This window comes from Oncorhynchus mykiss, chromosome 19 (genome assembly GCF_057628025.1).
Source record: "Oncorhynchus mykiss isolate SJ-2025 chromosome 19, ASM5762802v1, whole genome shotgun sequence".
Taxonomy (NCBI): Eukaryota; Metazoa; Chordata; class Actinopteri; order Salmoniformes; family Salmonidae; genus Oncorhynchus; species Oncorhynchus mykiss.
Genome location: NC_143040.1, coordinates 16003942 through 16026860, shown reverse-complemented (window position 1 = coordinate 16026860; position 22919 = coordinate 16003942). Strand labels below are relative to the sequence as shown.

The 22919-nt window shown below is 41.4% G+C and overlaps 3 protein-coding genes and 1 pseudogene across 5 annotated transcripts in view; 2 read left to right on the top strand and 2 right to left on the bottom strand.

The window, feature by feature from the left end:
* The window catches only part of LOC100301741 (methylthioadenosine phosphorylase), a 33942-nt gene extending 24574 nt beyond the window's left edge, over positions 1–9368 (bottom strand). For both annotated transcript variants that reach the window (XM_036933851.2, XM_090209497.1), the window contains exon 1: positions 9093–9368. In XM_036933851.2, coding sequence (XP_036789746.2) covers positions 9093–9158 — 66 coding nt within the window. In that variant the 5' untranslated portion in view covers positions 9159–9368. The remainder of the gene's footprint in view (positions 1–9092) is intronic.
* A 2809-nt stretch (positions 9369–12177) lies between these two features.
* On the bottom strand, positions 12178–14162 carry LOC110497174 (uncharacterized). Its single transcript, XM_021573148.3, has 4 exons — positions 14046–14162; positions 13288–13853; positions 12625–13047; positions 12178–12494 (listed from the first exon to the last, which is right to left on the bottom strand). The coding sequence occupies exons 2-4, from the start codon at positions 13758–13760 to the stop codon at positions 12464–12466; spliced, it is 927 nt and encodes a 308-aa protein (XP_021428823.3). The 5' UTR covers positions 13761–13853; positions 14046–14162; the 3' UTR covers positions 12178–12463.
* Positions 14163–16453: 2291 nt separating this feature from the next.
* LOC110497177 (uncharacterized) lies at positions 16454–19011 on the top strand. 2 transcript variants are annotated; one of them, XM_090210266.1, is made up of 4 exons: positions 16454–16584; positions 17385–17881; positions 18152–18577; positions 18744–19011. In XM_090210266.1, the coding sequence occupies exons 2-4, from the start codon at positions 17406–17408 to the stop codon at positions 18811–18813; spliced, it is 972 nt and encodes a 323-aa protein (XP_090066392.1). In that variant the 5' UTR covers positions 16454–16584; positions 17385–17405; the 3' UTR covers positions 18814–19011. The 2 variants fall into 2 exon arrangements, with proteins under 2 accessions (XP_090066392.1, XP_021428828.3); XM_021573153.3 differs by having other exon boundaries at positions 18725–19011.
* A 666-nt stretch (positions 19012–19677) lies between these two features.
* LOC149975103 (uncharacterized) lies at positions 19678–21184 on the top strand (annotated as a pseudogene).
* The last annotated feature ends 1735 nt before the right edge of the window (positions 21185–22919 follow it).

Genomic DNA, 22919 nt, shown 5'->3' with positions numbered 1-22919 from the left:
TAATCTTAATGGTTGTACAGTCTTCTCAAATAAAACTGTGAAGGACCTCGGCGTTACTCTGGACCCCGATCTCTCTTTTGAAGAACAAACCAAGACTATTTCAAGGACAGCTTTTTCCATCTACGTAACGTTGCAAAAATCAGAAACTTTCTGTCCAAAAATTATGCAGAAGAATTAATCCATGCTTTTGTCACTTCTAGGTTAGACTACTGCAATGCTCTACTTTCCGACCTACCCGGATAAAGGACTAAATAAACTTCAGTTAGTGCTAAATACGGCTGCTAGAATCCTGACTAGAACCAACAAATTTGATCATGTTACTCCAGTGCTAGCCTCCCTACACTGGCTTCCTGTCAAGGCAAGGGCTGATTTCAAGGTTTTACTGCTAACCTACAAAGCATTACATGGGCTTGCTCCTACCTATCTCTCTGATTTGGTCCTGCCGTACATACCTACACGTACGCTACGGTCACAAGACGCAGGCCTCCTAATTGTCCCTAGAATTTCTAAGCAAACATCTGGAGGCAGGGCTTTCTCCTATAGAGCTCCATTTTTATGGAATGGTTTGCCTACCCATGTGAGAGACGCAAACTCGGTCTCAACCTTTGTCTTCACAGAAGACTCATCTCTTCAGTGGGTCATATGATTGAGTGTAGTCTGGCCCAGGAGTGTGAAGGTGAACGGAAAGGCTCTGGAGCAACGAACCGCCCTTGCTGTCTCTGCCTGCCGGTTCCCCTCTCTCCACTGGGATTCTCTGCCTCTAACCCTATTACAGGGGCTGAGTCACTGGCCTACTAGGGCTCTTTCATACCGTCCCTAGGAGGGGTGCATCACTTGAGTGGGTTGAGTCACTGATGTGATCTTCCTGTCTGGGTTGGCACCCCCCCCCCCTTGTCTCAGGATGGTAAGTTGGTGGTTGAAGATATCCCTCTAGTGGTGTGGGGGCTGTGCTTTGGCAAAGTGGGTGGGGTTATATCCTTCCTGTTTGGCCCTGTCAGGGGTTGTCATCGGATGGGGCCACAGTGTCTCCTGACCCCTCCTGTCTCAGCCTCCAGTATTTATGCTGCAGTAGTTTGTGTCGGGGGCTAGGGTCAGTTTGTTATATCTGGAGTACTTCTCCTGTCCTATCCGGTGTCCTGTGTGAATTTAAGTATGCTCTCTCTAATTCTCTCTTTCTTTCTCTCTCTCGGAGGACCTGAGCCCTAGGACCATGCCTCAGGACTACCTGGCATGATGACTCCTTGCTGTCCCCAGTCCACCTGGCCGTGCTGCTGCTCCAGTTTCAACTGTTCTGCCTGTGATTATTTTTAATTGACCATGCTGATCATTTATGAACATCTGAACATCTTGGCCATGTTCTGTTATAATCTCCACCCGGCACAGCCAGAAGAGGACTGGCCACCCCACATAGCCTGGTTCCTCTCTAGGTTTCTTCCTAGGTTTTGGCCTTTCTAGGGAGTTTTTCCTAGCCACCATGCTTCTACACCTGCATTGCTTGCTGTTTGGGGTTTTAGGCTGGGTGTCTGTACAGCACTTTGAGATATCAGCTGATGTACGAAGGGCTATATAAATAAATTAGATTTGATTTGATTGATTTGGAGGTGGAGGGTCCGTCATGTTCTAGGGCGATGTGTCACAGCATCATCGGACTGAGCTTGTTGTCATTCTCAATGCTGTGCGTTACAGGGAAGACATCCTCCTCCCTCATATGGTACCCTTCCTGCAGGCTCATCCTGACATGAACCTCCAGCATGACAATGCCACGCGGCATACTGCTCGTTCTGTGCGTGATTTCCTGCAAGACAAATCTGGTGCAGTCCATGAGGACCCCCCCCCCCCCTTGTTCAGGGACACATTATTCAATTTCTGTTAGTCACATGTCTGTGGAACTTGTTCAGTTTATGTGTCAGTTGTTGAATCTTATGTTCATACAAATATTTACACGTTAAGTTTGCTGAAAATGCAGTTGACAGTGAGAGGACGTTTCTTTTTTTGCAGAGTTTGTCATTTTTTTATACCTGAGACGTGAAGGTGTGCGTCTGAGTGAAGAAGGGAGAACGGAGGGGGAGTGAGATAGCAACCAAATGACTCATGTTGGTAAACTAACTTATTGCTAGTTATCTATCATCTCATCTGATTACATAGCATCTGTCTTGACTGCATTAAACCGAGAGAAGCTAGTTAAGCTCAGCTAGGTAACGATAACTAGGCTAATTGAGTCTACATAAGTTTAACTGTGCTCTCTCTCCCCTTCCAAATCCATTCAGATGACAATGGGCCTCAGGATCTCGTCACAGTATCTCTGTGCATTCAAATTGCTATCGATAAAATGCAAATTGTGTTCGTCTGTAGCTTATGCCAATGAGTCCAGACAGTTTGCAATGTACATACGAGAAGAGGGGCATCATTTACTACCAAAATTATCGCGATTATCTGGTTACCACCAGTGTTTGGAATACGTTGACCTCCTTGACAAAACAGACCATGGGACACCTTTTCACAAAGAGATTCATTGTTCAAATTCCGCAGTGGGTCTGTGTAAATTATGCGATTGTATTGGAGACAGGTTTATGGCAGTCATCTATTCATTTACTGTTATAGTATCTCTAAATAGCAGCCAGGAAAACTAATTGTTCTCACTTTATGATAGAACAGTTAGATTTTTCTGCCTGACTGTGGCGTTCTTTACATTAATTATTAGGATTTTCTTGTGATCACAACAAAGACGACTTATTTTGCTCAAATAGAACATTACGTTTTCTGCCTGAGTGGGGCGCTGTTTACCACAATTGTCCGGATTATCTGGTTACCGGAACAAAACAATTTATTTGACTCAGAGATCGAAATAAATTGTATTTCTTTGAAAAGATGGGCCTGGCTGACACAAAAATACATTAGGGGAAAGGATCCACAGATACAGAGGCTGCTTATCTTTCTGCACATCTCTTTATTTACAATGCTGGCTGTCATGGTTAACAAAAACGCAGGACATTGAATGCTACCTGAATTGACTCAAAGGAAACATAAGTAGGCCAATAGTATCACAGCGAGGTCAAACAAGTGTGTTTGTGTCCAGTGTCCACAGCAACATCATTGATTATACTCTACTGTGATGTGTACTATGGTTTTAGCCATGCTCTCACTAACACTCATCTTTTCTCTTTCTCCCCTTACGGAGACTCTTGGACCGCAACTGAGGACACCCTGGCCTGATTCCTAGACGTGCCTGGGCCAATCTCACCTGGCCTCCTTCTACCTGCCTGTTGGTGTCCTGATTCCTAGACGTGCCTGGGCCAATCTCACCTGGCCTCCTTCTACCTGCCTGTTGGTGTCCCGATTCCTAGACGTGCCTGGGCCAATCCCACCTGGCCTACTACCTGCCTATTGGTGGCCTGATTCCTAGACGTGCCTGGGCCAATCTCACCTGGCCTCTTTCTACCTGCCTGTTGGTGTCCTGATTCCTAGACGTGCCTGGGCCAATCTCTCTTGGCCTCCTTCTACCTGCTTGTTGCTGCCTCCACTGGTTCTTTCTCCCCCATCAAGTAACTGATCCCACTCTGCACAAACCCAGAACCCTGGATTCCATTACTTACCATCACGTCTTTATCAAAAGCCATCAGACCATAGGGTCTTGAAGAGTTAGTACTTTCCCTATAGTCATTATGGATATGGTCTGAGCCTGTCAGTTATCAGTTACTCCATACCAAGGCTAGATGGGGCTGAATGGCAGTATCACCACACACAACTGCAATGCAACTAATGACGGAATATTCAGCAGTCTGTTCAGTCTGTTCAGTCTGTTCAGTCTGTTCAGTCTGTTCAGTCTGTTCAGTCTGTTTAGTCTGTTGAATATTCCATCAATGAACAGAGGGATGTCTTGGCTTTATTCGACCTTCAAAAAGGGACACACACCATGAAGGAAGTTCATCAAATAAAGTCATTGACAAGAAAAGTCATTTACTACATCAATTATAGTCACAGCCTCTCTCCTTCATTTGCTTAACTGGGGTGATGGGCTGAAGTAACAGTTTACAATAAGCAGGGTGGGGCTCAACAGGCGGAAGGCATCCCAAAGTGCACCATTTTCTCTAACTTTTCCCATGTATAACGCTCTGCTTTTGAGTTTCTGAGAGCCTTGGTCAGACGGTCAAATGGCTTTTCATAAAGACGTCATGGTAAGTAATGGAATCCAGGTTTCTGTGTGTGTGCGGAGAAGGATCAGTGACTTGAGGGGGAGCAAGAACGTGTGGAGGCATCAACAAGCAGGTAAGAAGGGGGCCAGGTGGGATTGGGCCAGGTACAGTATGTCCAGGTGTCAGGCCAGGGTGTTCTTAGTCGCGGTCCAAGGGGAGGGGAGACCTTGAAAAGACGAGTGTGAGTGAGAGCATGGCTAAAACCACAGTACACATCACAGTAGAGAATAATCTATGATGTTGCCGTGGACACTGGATAATCTGACACACACACCTGTTTGACCTCGCTGTGATACTGTAGGCCTATTTATGTTACTTTTCTGAGTTAATTCAGGTAACATTCAATGTCATGCGGTTGTGTTAACCAAGCCAGATATTGCTTCAGTTGTTTCGTTTTGACTTCTTGTTACCTGGTAAATAACCAACAGCCATGGTTAACCACAAGGGGGAAAAGGCGGGGAAACAGTCCATGTCAGCTAGGGCCATCTTTTTAAAGAAACACCTTTTATTTCCATTTCTAGTTGAGTAAAATAAATTGTTTTGTTCTCGTCATAAAATAATCCAGAGAATAGCGGTAGCTCCAGACTCAGGCAGAAAACTGAATGTTCTATTCTCAGCAAGGCCCACCTTTTCAAAGAAAACAAATTATATATATTTGAACAAAATGGGTCGTTTTGTTTGTGATCACAAGAAAATCCTAACAATTCAGGAAAAGAGCGTCACAGCCAGGCAGAAAAATCTGACTATTCTATTATAAAGTGAGAACAAATAGTTTCTCTGATTGATATGGCTTTAACTTAGAAATAGAATGAGATGATTTGTCTGTATTAAAACGTGTCCCAGTGCAACATGCCTAGCTCTGCCCACGGGACTCGTTGAAATAAGCATCCGTCACCATTTTCCAACGGATCAAGAGATCTCACCACACCAGTTTGATGAAAACAAGCTACTACACGCACCGCTGTCGTGAAAACTAACAGCAGCAGGGTTTTTCCTGCATAGAAAAGTCTTGGGTGGGCCACCTGAGTTTTCTTTCGGGCCGCCTATGTCCAAAAATAAGACAGAACTAAATAACATTTGACAAACTATACTCATACAATAAAAATGCTCAGTACAGCTACCATCTAGCCACACTACGCAAACAGTATATTTCTCCTTCAGGTATTGTGGACAAACCGAGCCATCTAAAATACGCCCTGTCTGAAACACAATTCAAGCCTCTGCTTGTCCCTTAACCAGAATACTTCAGGGTTATCATCACCATTTTTACAAGACACAACATGTCTTAGATCAACATACAGAGGACAATAAAACACTAAATAGATTTAGTTTTCGGCCAAGATCACACAGTAGACACATTGTCTCCTCTTCAGGCGCTCTGTTAAATCTACCCGTCTATATAGCCAGAGGGAGGGTGTCGGATTTTCGTTAGGCTCAGGCAGACATAATGGTTCAGGGGTGTAGTTCTCTTTGGTGAAAGTGTACGTTCTAAGTTTAGGTTTGCACCAAACATTAACTGGCCATTGTTCCTTGTGAATCACATAGTAATTTGTTCCAGAATATATCACAAAAAAATAGATAACTTTCCATGGGCTAGAGAATTGTTATGAGTAAGATCCCAGCCTAACACTTTATAAGTGATTCTGTGTTCTGGCACATTTATCAGTGTTTTCCATAGATGATCCATGGCACACATGGTTCCCAACCCCAGTCAGTTTGTACCTTCCAAGAAACAGAAGGCTCTGTTTTGAACATTGTTACAATTATTAAGCACGTTGGATCCCACATCCCAGCAGCATAGTCCATCACTGGACACCCACAACATGTATACAGCTGAAAGTAAGCCAGATCCTTCTATATTTTCATTTGGTTTAAACACTGACCCCAAGGCTCTACCTGCAGATTCTGCCAGTGATCTAAGGCCGTCTTCAACGGCCATGTGTTCATCCAGTGTGAAACCAAGGTAATTATAGAGCCCAGTGTAGAATAATGGGGTCGTTTCCACTTCTCTGCACACCCTTCTGGGTCTTCTCTTGATTCATCACTAGTGTCAATTTAGTACACCGTAAATTAACAATATTCTACATATTCTGGAAGCAAGGAGAACTATGACATCAGCATACAACAAGATGCCCAGGAATATATCCACAATTTCAACACCAAGTTTAGCATTTTTGATTTGTAGGGCTAAATCATTAGCATATAGTGCAAATAAAGTGGGCGAGAGTGTGTCTCCCTGCTTTACACCGTAAAGGGGTTGGAAACAAGCCAGTCCTGAGGTTACTGACCTAAATACAGGCAACTGGAGTCAGATAAAAGAGCTTTGATAGCATCAAAGAATAATCCATCAATTCCCATTTTAATTTGTCTAAAAGCAAGGTCTCTCTCTACTCACCCAATAAAAACCCTTCTGAAAATCAATAAAACACGAAGTTTTTGTTCAGAAGTTGGTTCTCTCTCTTGAATTTGAGACAGTATAGATCAGTGGAAACCATGTGTTTGATGCCTTTCATACCATTCCACTTATTCCGCTCTAACCATAATGAGCCAGTCCTCCCAAATTAATGTGCCACCAACCTCCTGTGGTTTAGATGTGTTCTATACATGCTCTGGCTTTCCTAAAGCCATTCTGTTCATCAGAAAGCTGGCCAGATAGTGAGTGAGCCTGTTATTTAGAATGCAAGAATCAGTGGTGTAAAGTTCTTAAGTAAAAATACTTTAAAGTACTAATTAAATATTTTGGAGTATCTGTGCTTTACTTTATTTCAATTTTTTTACAACTTTTACTTCACTACATTCCTAAAGGAAATAATGTACTTCTCCATATATTTTCCCTGACACCCAAAAGTACTTGTTATATTTTGAATGCTTAGCAGGACAGGAACATTTTCAAATTCAAGCACTTAGAGAACTTCCCTGGTCATCCCTACAGCCTCTGATCTGGTGGACTCACAAAACACAAAGAAATACATGATGAACTGCAATACTGGAGAGATGAGAGTTGCAACTCAATATTAGAAACGTGTCCTTAATGTTTTGTACACTCAGTGTATATCATTAGGCCTACTTCAAAAAAATGGTGCATATACCAATCCAGGGCGCCCAAGTGGTGCAGCGGTCTAAGGCATTGCATCTCAGTGCTAGAGGTGTCACTACAGACCCTGGTTCGAAATTCAGGCTGTATCTCAACTGGGTGCACAATTGGCCCAGCGTCGTCATGATGGCCGTGGTAGGCCGTCATTGTAAATAAGAATTTGTTCTTAACTGACTTGCCTAGTTAAATAAATAAAAAATATTCCCTTGAATCACTATACGGTATTTGCAGTACAATATGGGCTTTAAACTATGACCGTTTATGGTAATACGGGTGCTTAATGTGTAAATCGGGAGGTGCCGGAACATAAAGTGAGCACTGGAGTGGGGAGACCTGGGGAGGTTCTGAAGTACCGGAACACATACACAAAAGTCCTTTATAATAAAGCATTGCATGCAGATCATCGCAGTAGAGTAGAGGCACTTACAAGTTGCAAACACGGAGATTTTTAGTAGCATAATGTCCGGGAAAATGTTGGCCTTTTATAAATCAATTTCTCCTTCATTTTACATGACTAGAGACTTTGGCAGAATATTTTTTAATACCACACACATGATCGAAATGGCAGGTTACTTTAACACTGACAAACTGAGAATATGAGATCTATAAAAACTACTTTGTGTTGAATCCATTAATAGCCCAGGCCTGTGTGTGTGGAGACACATATTCTAGGCTACAATATGAAGAGGAAATTAGTCCTAAAAATGCTTTCCAGTTTCACTGACTCACCCAATGATGCGCAGCTCACTTGCTTGTGATGGCGGACGCGCTCATGCCAAAAGCCTACCTCTCTCGCTCTCTCTCTTGTTAAACAATATTTGGAAGTCGATTAAATATTTTGGTAGCCTACAGCATAGTCGTCTCTTTTCAGCAGGAGCCATTTGCTTTCCAACCTGTGTTTTTCCTCGATTGTATGTTAAATATTGTGAACGGCCTGTTTTGTCTGCATGCTGCTTTTTTCCAGACATATTTGCTGCTTGTTCCCAAATGTAGGCTATTCCTTGTTCTATTCCTTGTTATTGGGCTACAATCCACAGCTAGGCTATAAAAAAGCTATTGATTCTCTGTTGCTAAATGATAGGCCTTCTCATGGTGTAGTAGGGTATTCTGAATTATTTAATTTATTTTTGAACAGACAGCAGTAATTCTAGAACTTTGGCAAATGTATTTAAATGTATCAGGGGTGCTGCAGTTCATTCAAAACCCTTCGCGGGGCTATGATTCGGGGCAGCAGGTAGCCTAGTGGTGAGAGCATTGAGCCAGTAACCGAAAGGTTGCTGAATCGAATCCCTAAACTGACATGGTAAAAATCTGTCATTCTGCCCCTGAACAAGGCAGTTAACCCACTGTTCATCGGTAGGCTGTCATTGTAAATACGAATTTGTTCTCAGCTGACTTGCCTAGTTAAATAAAGGATAAATAAAAAATGATATAAGGAAATAAATGATGAATGGCAACACTGGAGAGATGAGAGTTGCAGGCTCATGTCTATCAGAGCAGAGAGGGATCATAGAAAGCGAATATCCTAGTTATGTGAGAGATACTGGCGCGCTTCTCACACAGCCACCGCCATGCGTTGGTCTCAAACATAGGTTACAATGGACTAAGGATGTGGCAAACCATGAAGAGGCAACTCGAAGGAACTTTGATCAATTCCGAGAAGAGTTCAAATAAGTGTTCATGCCACTAGAGGTACCGGGTCTGGCCAATTAGGTTCCGGGACAACACAGTCCAAAACGGAGAGACGCCAGGATCCGGTCCAAATTAAGCACTAGGTAATGGCGATTGAATACTGCAGATTGTACCTTTAATCGTGTTTTGTCTTCTCTCCGCACGAGCAGACAGTCGAGACTAGGAGGTTGCATTCCCATGTGGATCAAAAGACACGTCTTGAACAAGTGGAGTATAACCAAGCCATCTGCGTTGTTCGGGGTAGGCTTCCCGGGGTGCAGCCCCGAACCGTTTGATGGTCTAATAATTGGGCGAAAATGATTCCCGAGAGGGCTTTAGGACCATGCGGACTAAGGATGTGGCATCGCGCTTGCTGCAGAGAGTGTGGGAGGAAATTGTTCTTCTGCCCAGGGTTTTTTTGGATCATAATTTAGGTGGTGGGCTGGCGAGGCGTGGTCATGAACGTGGCCAATGGTGCAGTCTCCAACATAAAATGTCTTGTTGGTCACAGTGACAAAATGTAGCTGTTGTGAAGATAATTTCCTGCTATTCTACACAATTTTCCATGGTTTATGCTTTTATTTTGGTGTTCGTTCTCAAAGATGATCTTATTTTAAAATATAGGTCCATTAACTTTTGAGCTTACTTTGTGTGAGATTTTAGTTTTTAATTTTAAAAATACATTTTTTTCATCCTGAATTTTTATTTTTTTATTATAATATACTGTACAATATGTGTCTCCAAACACCTAGGCCGAGGCTATTGATGGATTCAAGACAAAGTCGTTTTTCTGCCTGAGTGCCGCTATTTTCTGGATTATTTTGTGACCAGAACAAAACTGCTTATTTTACTCAACTATATATTTAATTAAATTGTATTTCTTTGAAAAGATGGACCTGGCTGACATGAAAAATACATTAGGGGAAAGGATCAACAGACACAGAGGCTGATTATCTTATTTACAATGCTGGCTGTCATGGTTAACAAAAACGCAGGACATTGAATGCTACCTGAATTGACTCAGAAAGGTAACATAAGTAGGCCAATAGCGAGGTCAAACAAGTGTGTTTGTGTCAGATTATCCAGTGTCCACAGCAACATCATTGATTATACTCTACTGTGATGTGTACTATGGTTTTAGCCATGCTCTCACTAACACTCATCTTTTCTCTTTCTCCCCTTACGGACACTCTTGGACCGTAACTGAGGACACCCTGGCCTGATTCCTAGTTGTGCCTGGCCCAATCCCACCTGGCCTCCTTCTACCTGCCTGTTGGTGTCCTGATTCCTAGACGTGCCTGGCAAAATCCCACCTGGCCTCCTTCTACCTGCCTGTTGGTGTCCTGATTCCTAGACGTGTCTGGGCCAATCTCACCTGGCCTTCTTCTACCTGCTTGTTGCTGCCTCCACTGGTTCTTTCTCCCCCTCAAGTCAAATGAACGCCCTCATCGTTTCTCTGTCCCCTCTTCCAGAGGGCCTGAGGCTCTCGGACCGCGACTGAGGCTTGACACCTGGACGTGTTGTTTTACTGTTCCATGATACATGGCGTAGATGTGTCTATACTCTGGGGCGACTTTACTCTTAAGATGGCTGTTTTTACATCTGTAGGACAATTGCTGAAATATAAGATATTGCATTCGTAGGTAGGATACATTATTCAAAATTGGAGGCAAAATTATTTACATATTTTTTTTAAAGAGTGTGTTTGTCTGATTTTGTAGAATTCATCACCAAATGGAATCACTGTTCTACTGTGAAGTTGTCACATACCACTCCATACCATCGCAGGTAATGACAAGAAAAATGGTTTGCAATGTATTTCAACAGTCTTTCATACTTACAAGTTATTTCCAGTTATCTCCATGACCTTTCACTATCTATGGGTCGTAGACACAGTCCTCCTCTTCCATGCCAACCTCAGGTGATACCAAGCCAGTGTCATAGCCATGCACAGTGTGCCAGGTCTTCTGCTTGGGGTGGTACTTCTTCTCGATGATTATAACCTTCCCCACATCCACTCTGACTTGAAGTACTCGTTTCTCCCAGTAGGGGACACCAGGGGGGTTTCAATGGCTTTTAGAATGTCCCAACTAACATAGGCACCAGTTCCAAGAACACTTTAGTCTGCACTTGGTGTGAAACCATTGTTCTTAATCAACTCTGTTGTGGTGCCGTGGAACATCACATATTCTGTCTGGTCTTCAGGAAGTGTGTTGCTGTCTAGAAAGTTGATGTAGTATGTGGAGTTAGCCATAAACTAGAAACCAAACTGCAACTGAATACACCTCTGCTGAGATGAACTGTATTATAAGTCAATACAATGCACAATAACACATTGTAATATTAAATAGTCCTTTGGCTAAAACTGTTACACCAAATAGTGATATTTATACAATAACAATATGCTGAATCACTATTGTTACAGTAATATTACAAGTGTTGTAACATCATCATGCTTACATATAAATGTACTTTGTAAACAGGGATTGTTTAATATATCTAAGATAAGTGTCCAATAACAAGACTGTTTAATAAAGACTTGTTTATTATACTGTGTATGCTTAGGAAACAGTGCTTCTTACTGATCTCGCTACTGTGCTTTCCACTAGTTACCACAGCCACAAATGAAGGAAAATAAAAATGTGCCTTTTGGTCTTCATTTAAGGTTAGGGTTAGTCATCAGGATTAACAGTGAGGTTACAGCTAGGGTTAAAGTTAGGGTTAGGTTTAAAACCACACTTTAATAAGAAATAGGCGAGGTTGAAGACTTTGCGGCTGAGGTAACTAGTGACGACTCACTACCGTGCTTAGGTTTCATTTCCAGGTTTCCACTCGTCACTAGACATAGAGAAGAATAGAGGGCACACTTGCCACAAATAACTATGTCACTATGTCTCTAGAGAGCATAGCAGTCCATCAGAATGTAGAACCATGATACCTCTATGTAAGTGAAAAGCAACCATCCCACACAGATAGAGGTGGTCTAATAAATACATAACCATAAACCTACTGTATTAAAATGCTTAAGTGGTATGTCACCAACCTGACATTGAAAGCTGCTGACATCTTTTGCAAACAGTAGTGAGCATTCAGCTGCCACCAGCGTCAAACTGGAAGACACCTTATAAACCTATGGCAGACACACAACATTGACTAAATATTGCCAATGTTTCCGCAGTAAAGATGCTTCAGATTAAATGAACACACTCAAACAGTGGGTGACCTTTAGAGGTTTATTTGAAATTTATTATAGGAAGACAATTATTCGGAACAATTATGATCAATGATACACGGCTTGTTTATGTCAAGTGAATATCATTGAATCGTTTTTAAAAATGTGATAAGGTTATACTAATTGCATATACAGTAGGTGTATGGCCAATAATCAGCAAGCCTTTGGCAAAATATAGCATATTCCTATGCAATATTGAATGTGTAGCTATAGCAGCATGTTACATCCTCTTATCCTGATGAACATGAAGTCTAATGCTCCTTGAATACACCTTCAAGACTCAACCTCCAGTGAGGGGTTTAACCTGAGGATAGAGAAACACACACAATATGTTAGAACCTGCAAGTAGTGGAGTACATATCTCAAGTGCAAGCCTTCTAGGAAAATGAAAACTTCCATCTAGTGATTTGTGAGAGAAGTTCAATATTACATACTTTTTCAAGATGGCCACTTTCAGCAATGCCATGACTTTGATTCTCTTTGGGTCGTAGACACAGTTCTCCTGTTGGTTGCTCGGCACCATGCCAACACCAGGTGGAACCCAGGCAGTGTCATACCCATATGTGTGCCAGTCGTATTGCCTGTCGTGACCCTGCACATCAATGATCTTAACCTTGCCAACATCCACCTTCACTTTCAGAACCATCCTGTCTGAGTCATCGGCACCAATGGGGTATTTAATGGCTTTTCGGATGTCTCGACTGAGGTAAACACCTGCACCAAGCATGCCATCTTTGGAAGGTTCGAATCCATTTCTCTGTATTTTCACAGCAATCTGTTTTGATGTTCCATGGTACATCACGTAGACGTGGCTGTCCTCAGGGGTGACTCCACTCTGAAGATGACGGTGTCGAGATCTGTAAGATAGAGAGACCGTTTTTGCAGAAATGTGATAAAAGTACAACCTTCTACAGTTGCAGTATTTTAAATTTGAGGCAAAATATCTCAAACTCATTTGTAAGCCCTCCACAAATATACTATAACAATGCCATTGGAAAGCTCAAAACACAATTGACTGCTGTGAAGTTCAATTGTTCATGACAGGTAAAACCAAGAGAATGTTAGCAGTGCTTTACAACAGTTTATTCTATACTTACATGTTGTTTTCTTTTACTTTCATGACCTGCATGACTTTGATTCTCTTTGGGTCGTAGACACAGTTCCCCTGTTGGTTGCTCAGCACCATACTGACCCCTGGGGGAACCCAGGCCGTGTCATATCCATGCTCGGTATGCCAGGTCTCCTGCATGGGGTGGTTCTGTTGATCTATGATTTTAACCTTCCCTACATCCACTCTGACTTTTAGTACTCTTCTCTTATTGTTGGAAACACCAAGGGGGTATTTACAGGCTTTTCCGATGTCTCGACTGACATACACACCAGGCCCAAGTTCTTCTCTTGATGGTGTGAAACCATTCTTCTTTATCAACTCTGTAGCCTCTTTTGTGGTGCCGTGGAACATCACATATTCTTTGTGATCCTCTGGATGCTCATTGGTCTCAAGAATGTTTTCTAAGTAGTATGGTGAATTTGTTTTGTTTTTCTGCTTGGTGTACCCCTTCAAAGCCATAATGATCAAACTGCAGCTGAATACACCTCTGACAAATGAGCTGTAATCCCCAAAACTATTTTTAAGGCCTAGCCATTTTGCAAATGATTTAGGCTGGAACCGTTAAAGCAAATTGTAATGTTTAAATAACTACTCAACGTATCCAGAATCAATGTTACAATAGTATTAGAATAGCATTATAACATTCGAAAGTAAAGACTGGTAAACAAAACAGTATTTGACTTATATCGAGTGTTCAATAATAAGACAGCTAACTTCTAGTGTTTCAAATAACATTATTCTCACCCGCTAAAGTAACAGACGAATGCAGGACTATACCGTATGTGAGGGTTTCCTCCCACTCAAGTTTCATTTCCTGGTTCTTTGACGAAAACGTTAGGTTTTCTGTTTCTTTGTAAGTAAAAACCACACCCACTCACGTTAGAATCTAGTCTAATAGGTACATGATCATAAACATATGTGAAACGTCATGCCGTATTAAGACCTCTGGAGCGTTTTAAAATTGCAATGCGGACACCTTTGACAAATACATTGAGGTTTTTTGTCTTTATACAGGACCAGTCAAAAGTTTGGCACGCCTACTCATTCAAGGGTTTTTTTTTATTTTTACTATTTTCTACATTGTAAAAAAGTAGCGAAGACATCGAAACTATTAAATAACACATGGAATCATGTAGTAACCAAAGAAGTGTTAAACAAATCCAAATATGTGTTATATTTGAGATTCTTCAAAGTAGCCACCCTTTGCCTTGTATATCAGACTACGATCAGAATCAGTAATGTGTTGTCGATCTGAACAGTGATCACACAACTGCTGTCTGCGACTAACAGGAAGACACCGTTGATACGTCTATGGAAGGCACAACATTGACCAATATTATCAATATATTTCTACACCACAGGCGCTGTACATTAATAAAACCTGATTGGATTTTGTGGAGGTAAAACACTCAAACAGTATAGGGAACTTCTACAGTTTATTGGAGATTTATTATAGGAAGAAAACCCTTCTTTAAACAACGTATGATCATTGATACACGTTCATTATCAAGTAAATATGATTGATTATATTTCTAAAATATATGATAAGGTTATATGATTGATTGCACATCAATTCCCATATCAAATCCTCAGCCTTTTGTGAGCCTATTTTGCTGCTTCTTACTGTGGACTGTTGCTGCATCATGCTGGACAGTTGAACCATCCACTTCTGACACCGAAAATCCAGAAGAAAACCCTCTTGGGGTTCCAGACACTAAGACAAGAGTAGCTTAAGGGACATTTCAAAGTGTTTCAACTTCATTTTCATCATCTCCAGCACCACCCCAACATCAACATACAGTGTGTGAAAATTGCACATTTCTATGTTTTGTAGTTAAAAAAAAAAGATGTTTCCAATGACATCATCAACCAATTTGTAGAGAATTATTAGGCAACGTCTACTCATTATTTGTTAAAATCACACAAACGCACACCGATGACGTCATCTTTTTTACCACAAAACATAGAAACATGCCATTTTCTCATATGTTGTTGATGTTGGGGCAGTGCTGGAGATAATGAAGTTGAAGCATTTTGACGTTGCCCATTAGAGTCAGAGTGGATGCAGTACCACCCCAAGGGGAAGACCTGGCACATTGAGTATGACACTGCCTGGGTTTCACCTGGTGTTGGCATGGTGCCGAGCAACCAAGAGGAGGACTGTGTTTACGACCCAAAATGAATCATGAAGGGAACCGTAGAGAACTTGTCATTCTGAATAATCCTGTTGAAGTGCAAAATACAGGCAACTGCCAAAATAATAGAAACAGTTGAGTAAATGAGGGGTACAAAGTATATTGAAACCAGGTGCTTCCACACAGGTGTGGTCCCTGAGTTAACGAATCACTTAACATTCCATCATGCTTAGGGTCATGTATAGTATAAAAATGCTGGGCAGGCCATTATTTTGACTACCATGGCGATGCCCCCATCCACAGGGCACTAGTGGTGACGTAATGGTTTGATGAGCATGAAAACGATGTAAACCATTTGCCCTGGCCGTCTCAGCCACCAGATCTCAACCCAATTGAACACTTATGGGAGATTCTGGAGCAACGCCTGAGAGAGCGTTTTCTACCACCGTCAACAAAACACCAAATTATGGAATTTGTCATGGAAGAATGGTGTCACATCCCTCCAGTAGAGTTCCAGACACTTGTAGAATCTATGCCAGGGTGCATTGAAACTGTTCTGGATCGTGGTGGCCCAACACCCCATTAAGACACTTTATGTTGGTGTGTCCTTTATTTTGGCACTTACCTGTACAATACTGCACTTAAATATATAATGCACCTTAAAATAAATGTACCTACTGGACAAAATGTATAATATTAGTCAATAGGTGTGTTCTATAGACTAATAGTATCTTCAATTTAGTCGCAAATGACAGCTGTGTACTCACTGTTCAGATTGACTCAACAACTGATCTTAGTCTGATGTATAAACACTACAGATATCATTTTACTGGTCAAAGGTGTCAGCATTGCAATTTCAAAATTCTCCAGACGTCTTGCAATAATAAGATGTATCAGACATGTTTATGTACCCATTAGATTAGGCTTCTTTCTCATCTGAGTTGGCGTGGTTGCTTTTCACTAGCAAAGAGATATCCTGGTCATAAATATGGATGGACTTTGCTCTCTCTCTCGAATTAGAATTTGAGAGAGAGGGGGAGGGGGGATAGAGTGAGGGAGAGGAAACCGAGGGGAAACGAGAACTAAACTCTGTCATATAATCCTGAATTAGTCTGACTGGTTGGTTGAATCTGATTCCACAGTAGCAGGTAAGGATGACCAAATTATAATTTGACTTTTTAGAAAGTTGCTTATTAGCTACTTCACAAATGTTAACATCGCATTGAAACATTTAAATCACAAGCCAGAGGATATAATCCAATACATAGTATTTTCTATAAAAGTGAATGATACAATAGAGATTATCTGAATTATAATGTATTTATAAAATTACAAACAAGTATCAAGTGCTTGTAACATACCAAGTACATTGTGCACTATTCACGTATTATTCATGTGAGCCAAATAAATATACTAAGGCAACACAGTAGTTGGCAAAAGCATGTGACATTTCTGAATTAGTAGCCTGGATAAAGTCTATTTGTGTTTGACATGTTGCCCTTTATAATTCCTATTTAACTGGCAAGTATTACAATGTGCAGGCGGAGTCTCCTTTTATTACACTTCAGGTTACTTCCACAGGGCCTTCAGAAAGTAGTCATACCTCTTGATTTATTTGTTGTTGTTACAGACTGAATTCAAAATCAATTAAATAAATAAAAAAATCTATTTGGAATGTCAAGGCAAAGGGGGTGTGAATACTTGTGTAAATGAGATATTTTAAATATTTTCAATAAGTTTGCTAAAATGTCTAAAAACATGTTTTCACTTTGTCATTATGGTGTATTGTGTGTGTAGATGGGTGAGAATTGTTTAATTCAGGCTGTAACAACAAAATGTGGAATCAGTCAAGAGGTATGAATATTTTCCGAAGGCCCTGTAGGAGATCTAAATCGTTACTACTGGATTGCAGAAGTTTGTATATTCATAAAAGCATATTTTGCCACAGGTTCTCATAGCTAGAATCATCATGTTGACTAGGGCTTGCCGGAGGAAAATGAAACCAAACTCTCCATACTTAGACAACTTTCTCTACACTGGTGAACATCCTGAGGATCAACGAACATATGTGATGTTCCATGGCACCTCAGTAGAGGCTGCAGAGCTGATTAAGAAGAACGGCTTCATACTATCAAGAGCAGATATCAGCATGCTTGGTGCTGGTGTTTATGTTACACGGGACATTCAAAAAGCCTGTGAATACCCTCTTGGTGTTTCCAAATCTAAGAGAAGAGTACTAAAAGTCAGAGTGGATGTAGGGAAGGTTAAGATCATAGACCAGCAGGATCACCCCATGCAGAAGACCTGGCATACCGAGCATGGATATGACACCGCCTGGGTTCCACCAGGTGTCGATATGGTAGAAAGCAACCGACAGGAGAACTGTGTCTATGACCCAAAGAGAATCAAAGTCATGGAAGTCATGAAAGTAAACAAAAAGACCATGTAAGTATGAAAGAGACTGTTGTAGTACAAACCCTCTGATTGGTTTTACCTGTGATGATGCAATAGATACATTCTAGAGCTTTCTAATGGATTTGTTTTTAGAGCCTAGTTTGGGAGGTCAGATGACCAGGAATTTAAAAAAAAAAAACATTTCCCAATGACCTAAAAATCAAGTCTCCTTTAACAAATCATTATTTTAAATAAACTATGTGAAGAATGGAAGCTAATATAATATCATATTGAAGCAAAAACTGTCTGCTTGTCTTACAGATCTAGATACCGTCATCTACAGAGTGGAGTCTCCCCTGAGGACAGCCACGTCTACGTGATGTATCATGGAACATCAAAACAGATTGCTGTGGATATACAGAGAAATGGATTCAAACCTTCCAAAGATGGCATGCTTGGTGCCGGTGTTTACCTCAGTCGAGACATCCGAAAAGCCATTAAATACCCCATTGGGGCCGATGACTCAGACAGGATGGTTCTGAAAGTGAAGGTGGATGTTGGCAAGGTTAAGATCATTAACAAACAGGATCACGACATGCAATACAACTGGCACACTAAGCATGGGTATGACACTGCCTGGGTTCCACCTGGTGTTGGCATGGTGAATAGCGACCAAGAGGAGGACTGTGTTTTCGACCCAAAGAGAATCACAGTGCTGACAATGCTGAAAGTGTCCACCATGAAAATGTGAGTGATATTGAGCCACAGTCAGTACCTTATCACAATGGAAGTACCCTTACCGTAGAAGGCTTGAAGGGCACTTAATGTGAGTTCCACTATACACACATGCAGGTTTTAATTGAGACAGCTTGTATTCTATTCTGTTTCCTGCAGGTTAAACCCGTCACTGTAGAACTGATGGCGTTCTGCATTCAGTGGGAGCATCCAGCATCACCTCATGGTCACCAGAAGAGGATGGTTAGAATCAGACGGACCCACATGATGCAGTTCATAGGAAGAAGAAGCTATATTTTGCAGGCCCACAAGATGATTTCACATGTCAATCTATATGCAATCAATCATTTAACCTCATCATATCAATTATTCATATTTACGTGATGTAAATAATGCATGTGTAACAATGATCCTCGTTCCTATAATAAATCTCAAATAAACACGTTTCACATTGTTTGTTGTGTTTTCCCCCCTCCGAATTCCAATCAGTTATTCTATTGAAGTATCTGTGGTGCAGAAATATATGAACTGATTTAGTCAATGTTGTGTGTCTTCCATAGACTTCCATAGACAGGTAGCAGCTGAGTTCTCACTGTTTGCGGAAGGTGTCAGCCATTTTGAAATGCTCAGATTGGGATACCATATGTGTTTATAGTTCGGTATTCATTAGACTACCTGTACTATCTGAGTGGGTGTTGTTGCTTTCCACTTACATAGAGGTATCATGGTTCTACATTCCGAGGGACTACTATGCTCTAGGTCAGCGATCATCAACTAGATTCAGCCGCAGGTCCCATTTCTTTCTTGAACGGATGGTCGGGGGGCCGGAACATAATTACAAATCATTTGTAGACTGCAAATTGACCGCAAGAAGCACAAACAAATAATGTTAGACTAAAACATAATAACAAACCTCTATTATACATGGAAATACCTTAGAACAGATTTCCCAAATGAAAATCACTTGGAGCTGATTTGCTGGTGTTTTTACTGTCTTTTATGTCCAACCATTTAACTGGGCCACCAGTTGGAGATCCCTGCTCTGTGTGCCTTATCCATCTCTATAGAGACAAGCGTTGTAACCAGGAAATGAAATCAGTAAAGCACTCTGTATGAAGTACTACTGTAGGTTTCCTAAGAATACAGTATAATAATCCTGCATTTGTCAAGTAGTAGCAGGTAAGAAAAATATCCTGTAATTCTAGACAAATGAACAGTCTTGTTATTGACTAGTGGAAAGCACAGTAGCGAGATCAGTAAGAAGCACTGTTTCCTAAGCATACACAGTATAATAAACAACAGTCTTTATTAAACAGTCTTGTTATTGGACACTTATCTTAGATATATTAAACCATCCCTGTTTACAAAGTACATTTATATGTAAGCATGATGATGTTACAACACTTGTAATATTACTGTAACAATAGTGATTCAGCATATTGTTATTGTATAAATATCACTATTTGGTGTAACAGTTTTAGCCAAAGGACTATTTAATATTACAATGTGTTATTGTGCATTGTATTGACTTATAATACAGTTCATCTCAGCAAAGGTGTATTCAGTTGCAGTTTGGTTTCTAGTTTATGGCTAACTCCCCATACTACATCAACTTCCTAGACAGCAACACACTTCCTGAAGACCAGACAGAATATGTGATGTTCCACGGCACCACAACAGAGTTGATTAAGAACAATGGTTTCACACCAAGTGCAGACAGAAGTGTTCTTGGAACTGGTGCCTATGTTAGTTGGGACATTCTAAAAGCCATTGAAAACCCCCCTGGTGTCCCCTACTGGGAGAAACGAGTACTTCAAGTCAGAGTGGATGTGGGGAAGGTTATTATCATCGAGAAGAAGTACCACCCCAAGCAGAAGACCTGGCACACTGTGCATGGCTATGACACTGGCTTGGTATCACCTGAGGTTGGCATGGAAGAGGAGGACTGTGTCTACGACCCATAGATAGTGAAAGGTCATGGAGATAACTGGAAATAACTTGTAAGTATGAAAGACTGTTGAAATACGTTGCAAACCATTTTTCTTGTCATTACCTGCAATGGTATGGAGTGGTACGTGACAACTTCACAGTAGAACAGTGATTCCATTTGGTGATGAATTCTACAAAATATTTTACTCCCCCCCTCAGTCAAACAAAAAAATAATTTGCCGACAATATGAAATAATGTAACATACCTACAAATGCAATATCTCATTTCAGCAAATACTGTATGTTTTACTGATCTAAAAACAATCATGTTAAGAGTAAAGTCACCCCTGAAGGTTGCCGTGTCTACGCCATGTATGTTGAAACAACAAAACAGTCTGCGGTGACACTACAGAGATATGGCTTCACACCATCCAGAGATGGTATGCTTGGTGCTGGTGTCCGAAAAGCCATTAAATACCCCATTAGGTGTTCCTGAATCCGACAGGGAGGTTCTGAAACTAAGGGTGGATTTTGGAAGAGTTCTGATCATAGACAATTACCACTTGTTCTGACTCTGCCTGGCTACCAGCAGGTGTTGGGACGGTGCAGATAAACCAAGAGGAAGACTTGTGTGTCTACAATCCAAAGACAATCAAAGTGTGGGCAATGACATCGTGAATATTATTGATTATATTTCTGAAGTATTTGTTATGATTGTTTCATGAATAATTGCATATTGCAAAAGGTGGCCTGAGTAGGCCTATTGTGAAATATAGCCTTAATTAGTGAATATGGTCTATTCATTCATTAACGCATGGTGATGTCACCATGGAAGGCCAGAACTCCATCCCATCAAAACAGTCTTCTCAAACAGCTCTTACATTAACCACTGAATGTACAAAACATTATGAACACCTGCTGTTTCCATGACATTAACAGATGTTTAAACCTTGAGACAACTGAGATATGGATTATGTATGTCTGCCATTTAGAGCGTGAATGGGCAAGACAAAATATTTAAGTGCCTTTGAAAGGGGTATGGGAGTAGGTGCCAGGCGCACCGGTTTGTGTTAAGAACTGCAACGTTGCTGGGTTTTTCACAATCAACAGTTTCCCGTGTGTATCAAGAATGGTCCACCACCAAATGGGCATCCAGCCAATTTGACAACTGTGGGAAGCATTGGAGTCAACATGGGCCAGCATCCCTGTGGAACACTTTCAACACCTTCTGGAGTCTATGCCCTGATGAATTGAGTCTGGATGGCTGAGGGCAAAAAGCGGGGTGCAACTCAATATTAGGAAGGTCCTCTTAATGTTTTGTATACTCAGTCTATAAAACACAGAAGAATCCCGTTTTTGACTGCGCTGGGCCTTTAAGATGTTCATACCAAAGACCATTTAGACATTTCATATAGAATTGTAAGACTCCTGTAGGGGGTGCTATTAGCCCATAGAAACACATTGAATAACACATTCACACACGGCAAAACAGATGGTAAAACAAACGTCATAACAAGGAAGTATGTTTTGAAACATGTTTCCTGTATCTGAGAGATATAAGAAAGCTCAGGATATGTTTTAATGTGGAATAAAATGTGGAATGGCTCTATTCACCTCCAGTCATTTTTACCGCAAAGTCACCGAATGACCGTCTGACTAGTCCTGTGAAGCTTGTGGGCGTTGTAGAGAAATAACGGACGACACTGCAGCTGAAGCCTCAGTCAGCACACCTGCCTAGCCAAGGGCCACAGGCCCCTTCACTAGACCAGTAGCAGCCAGATCCCCGGCTGACCCAGCATTCGTCGGCCCTCTAGTCCACTCGGCAGCCTCAGCGACGCCATCTATCCTCATCCGGGGTCCTCCAGTTCCTGCACTAGTGGGACAGCACACCTCGGGCCTGCTCTCCAATGCTGGGTTGTGGCCCTCCTCTGTTGGGGAGACACCACCAGCACCTGACTGGAAACCTGCTGCCTCCAGAGTGCAGCCGTGGACTAGCCATGCCATGGAGTACTTGTCATATGGACACTTTCAACACTGTCCCCTGGCTACTGCTTGCTGCTGATGGGGTGGACCTGCCTTGGCCAAATGGACTTCATATTGACATTCCAGCAGGGAATTCTTTATTTTTGTAAATATGATACTCATACGTAGGGGTGGCAGTTACGAATTCCCTGCCGGTGAGCTCAACCTGAACTCAGTGGTATATGTAGTATGGTAAATGTAAATCCGAGACACTCCATATAGTGTATGTTACGTTTCATATGGTATGTATTACATTGAACACAAATGTAAACGCAACATGTAAAGTGTTAGTCCCATGTTTCATGAGCTGAAATAAATGATTACGGAAATGTTCCATACGCACAAAAAGCTTATTGCTTTAAAATGTTGTGCAAAAATTAGTTTACATCCCTGTTAGTGAGCA

Coding starts and splice junctions, on each gene's coding strand:
- LOC110497174 (XM_021573148.3), bottom strand. CDS start 13,760: ATGGCTTTGAAGGGGTACACCAAGCAGAAAAACAAAACAAATTCACCA. Junction 13,048..13,287: donor AAAGTAAAAGAAAACAACAT/GTAAGTATAGAA, acceptor TCTATCTTACAG/ATCTCGACACCGTCATCTTC. Junction 12,495..12,624: donor AAAGTGGCCATCTTGAAAAA/GTATGTAATATT, acceptor CTCTATCCTCAG/GTTAAACCCCTCACTGGAGG.
- LOC110497177 (XM_090210266.1), top strand. CDS start 17,406: ATGTTGACTAGGGCTTGCCGGAGGAAAATGAAACCAAACTCTCCATAC. Junction 17,882..18,151: donor AAAGTAAACAAAAAGACCAT/GTAAGTATGAAA, acceptor CTTGTCTTACAG/ATCTAGATACCGTCATCTAC. Junction 18,578..18,743: donor AAAGTGTCCACCATGAAAAT/GTGAGTGATATT, acceptor CCGTCACTGTAG/AACTGATGGCGTTCTGCATT.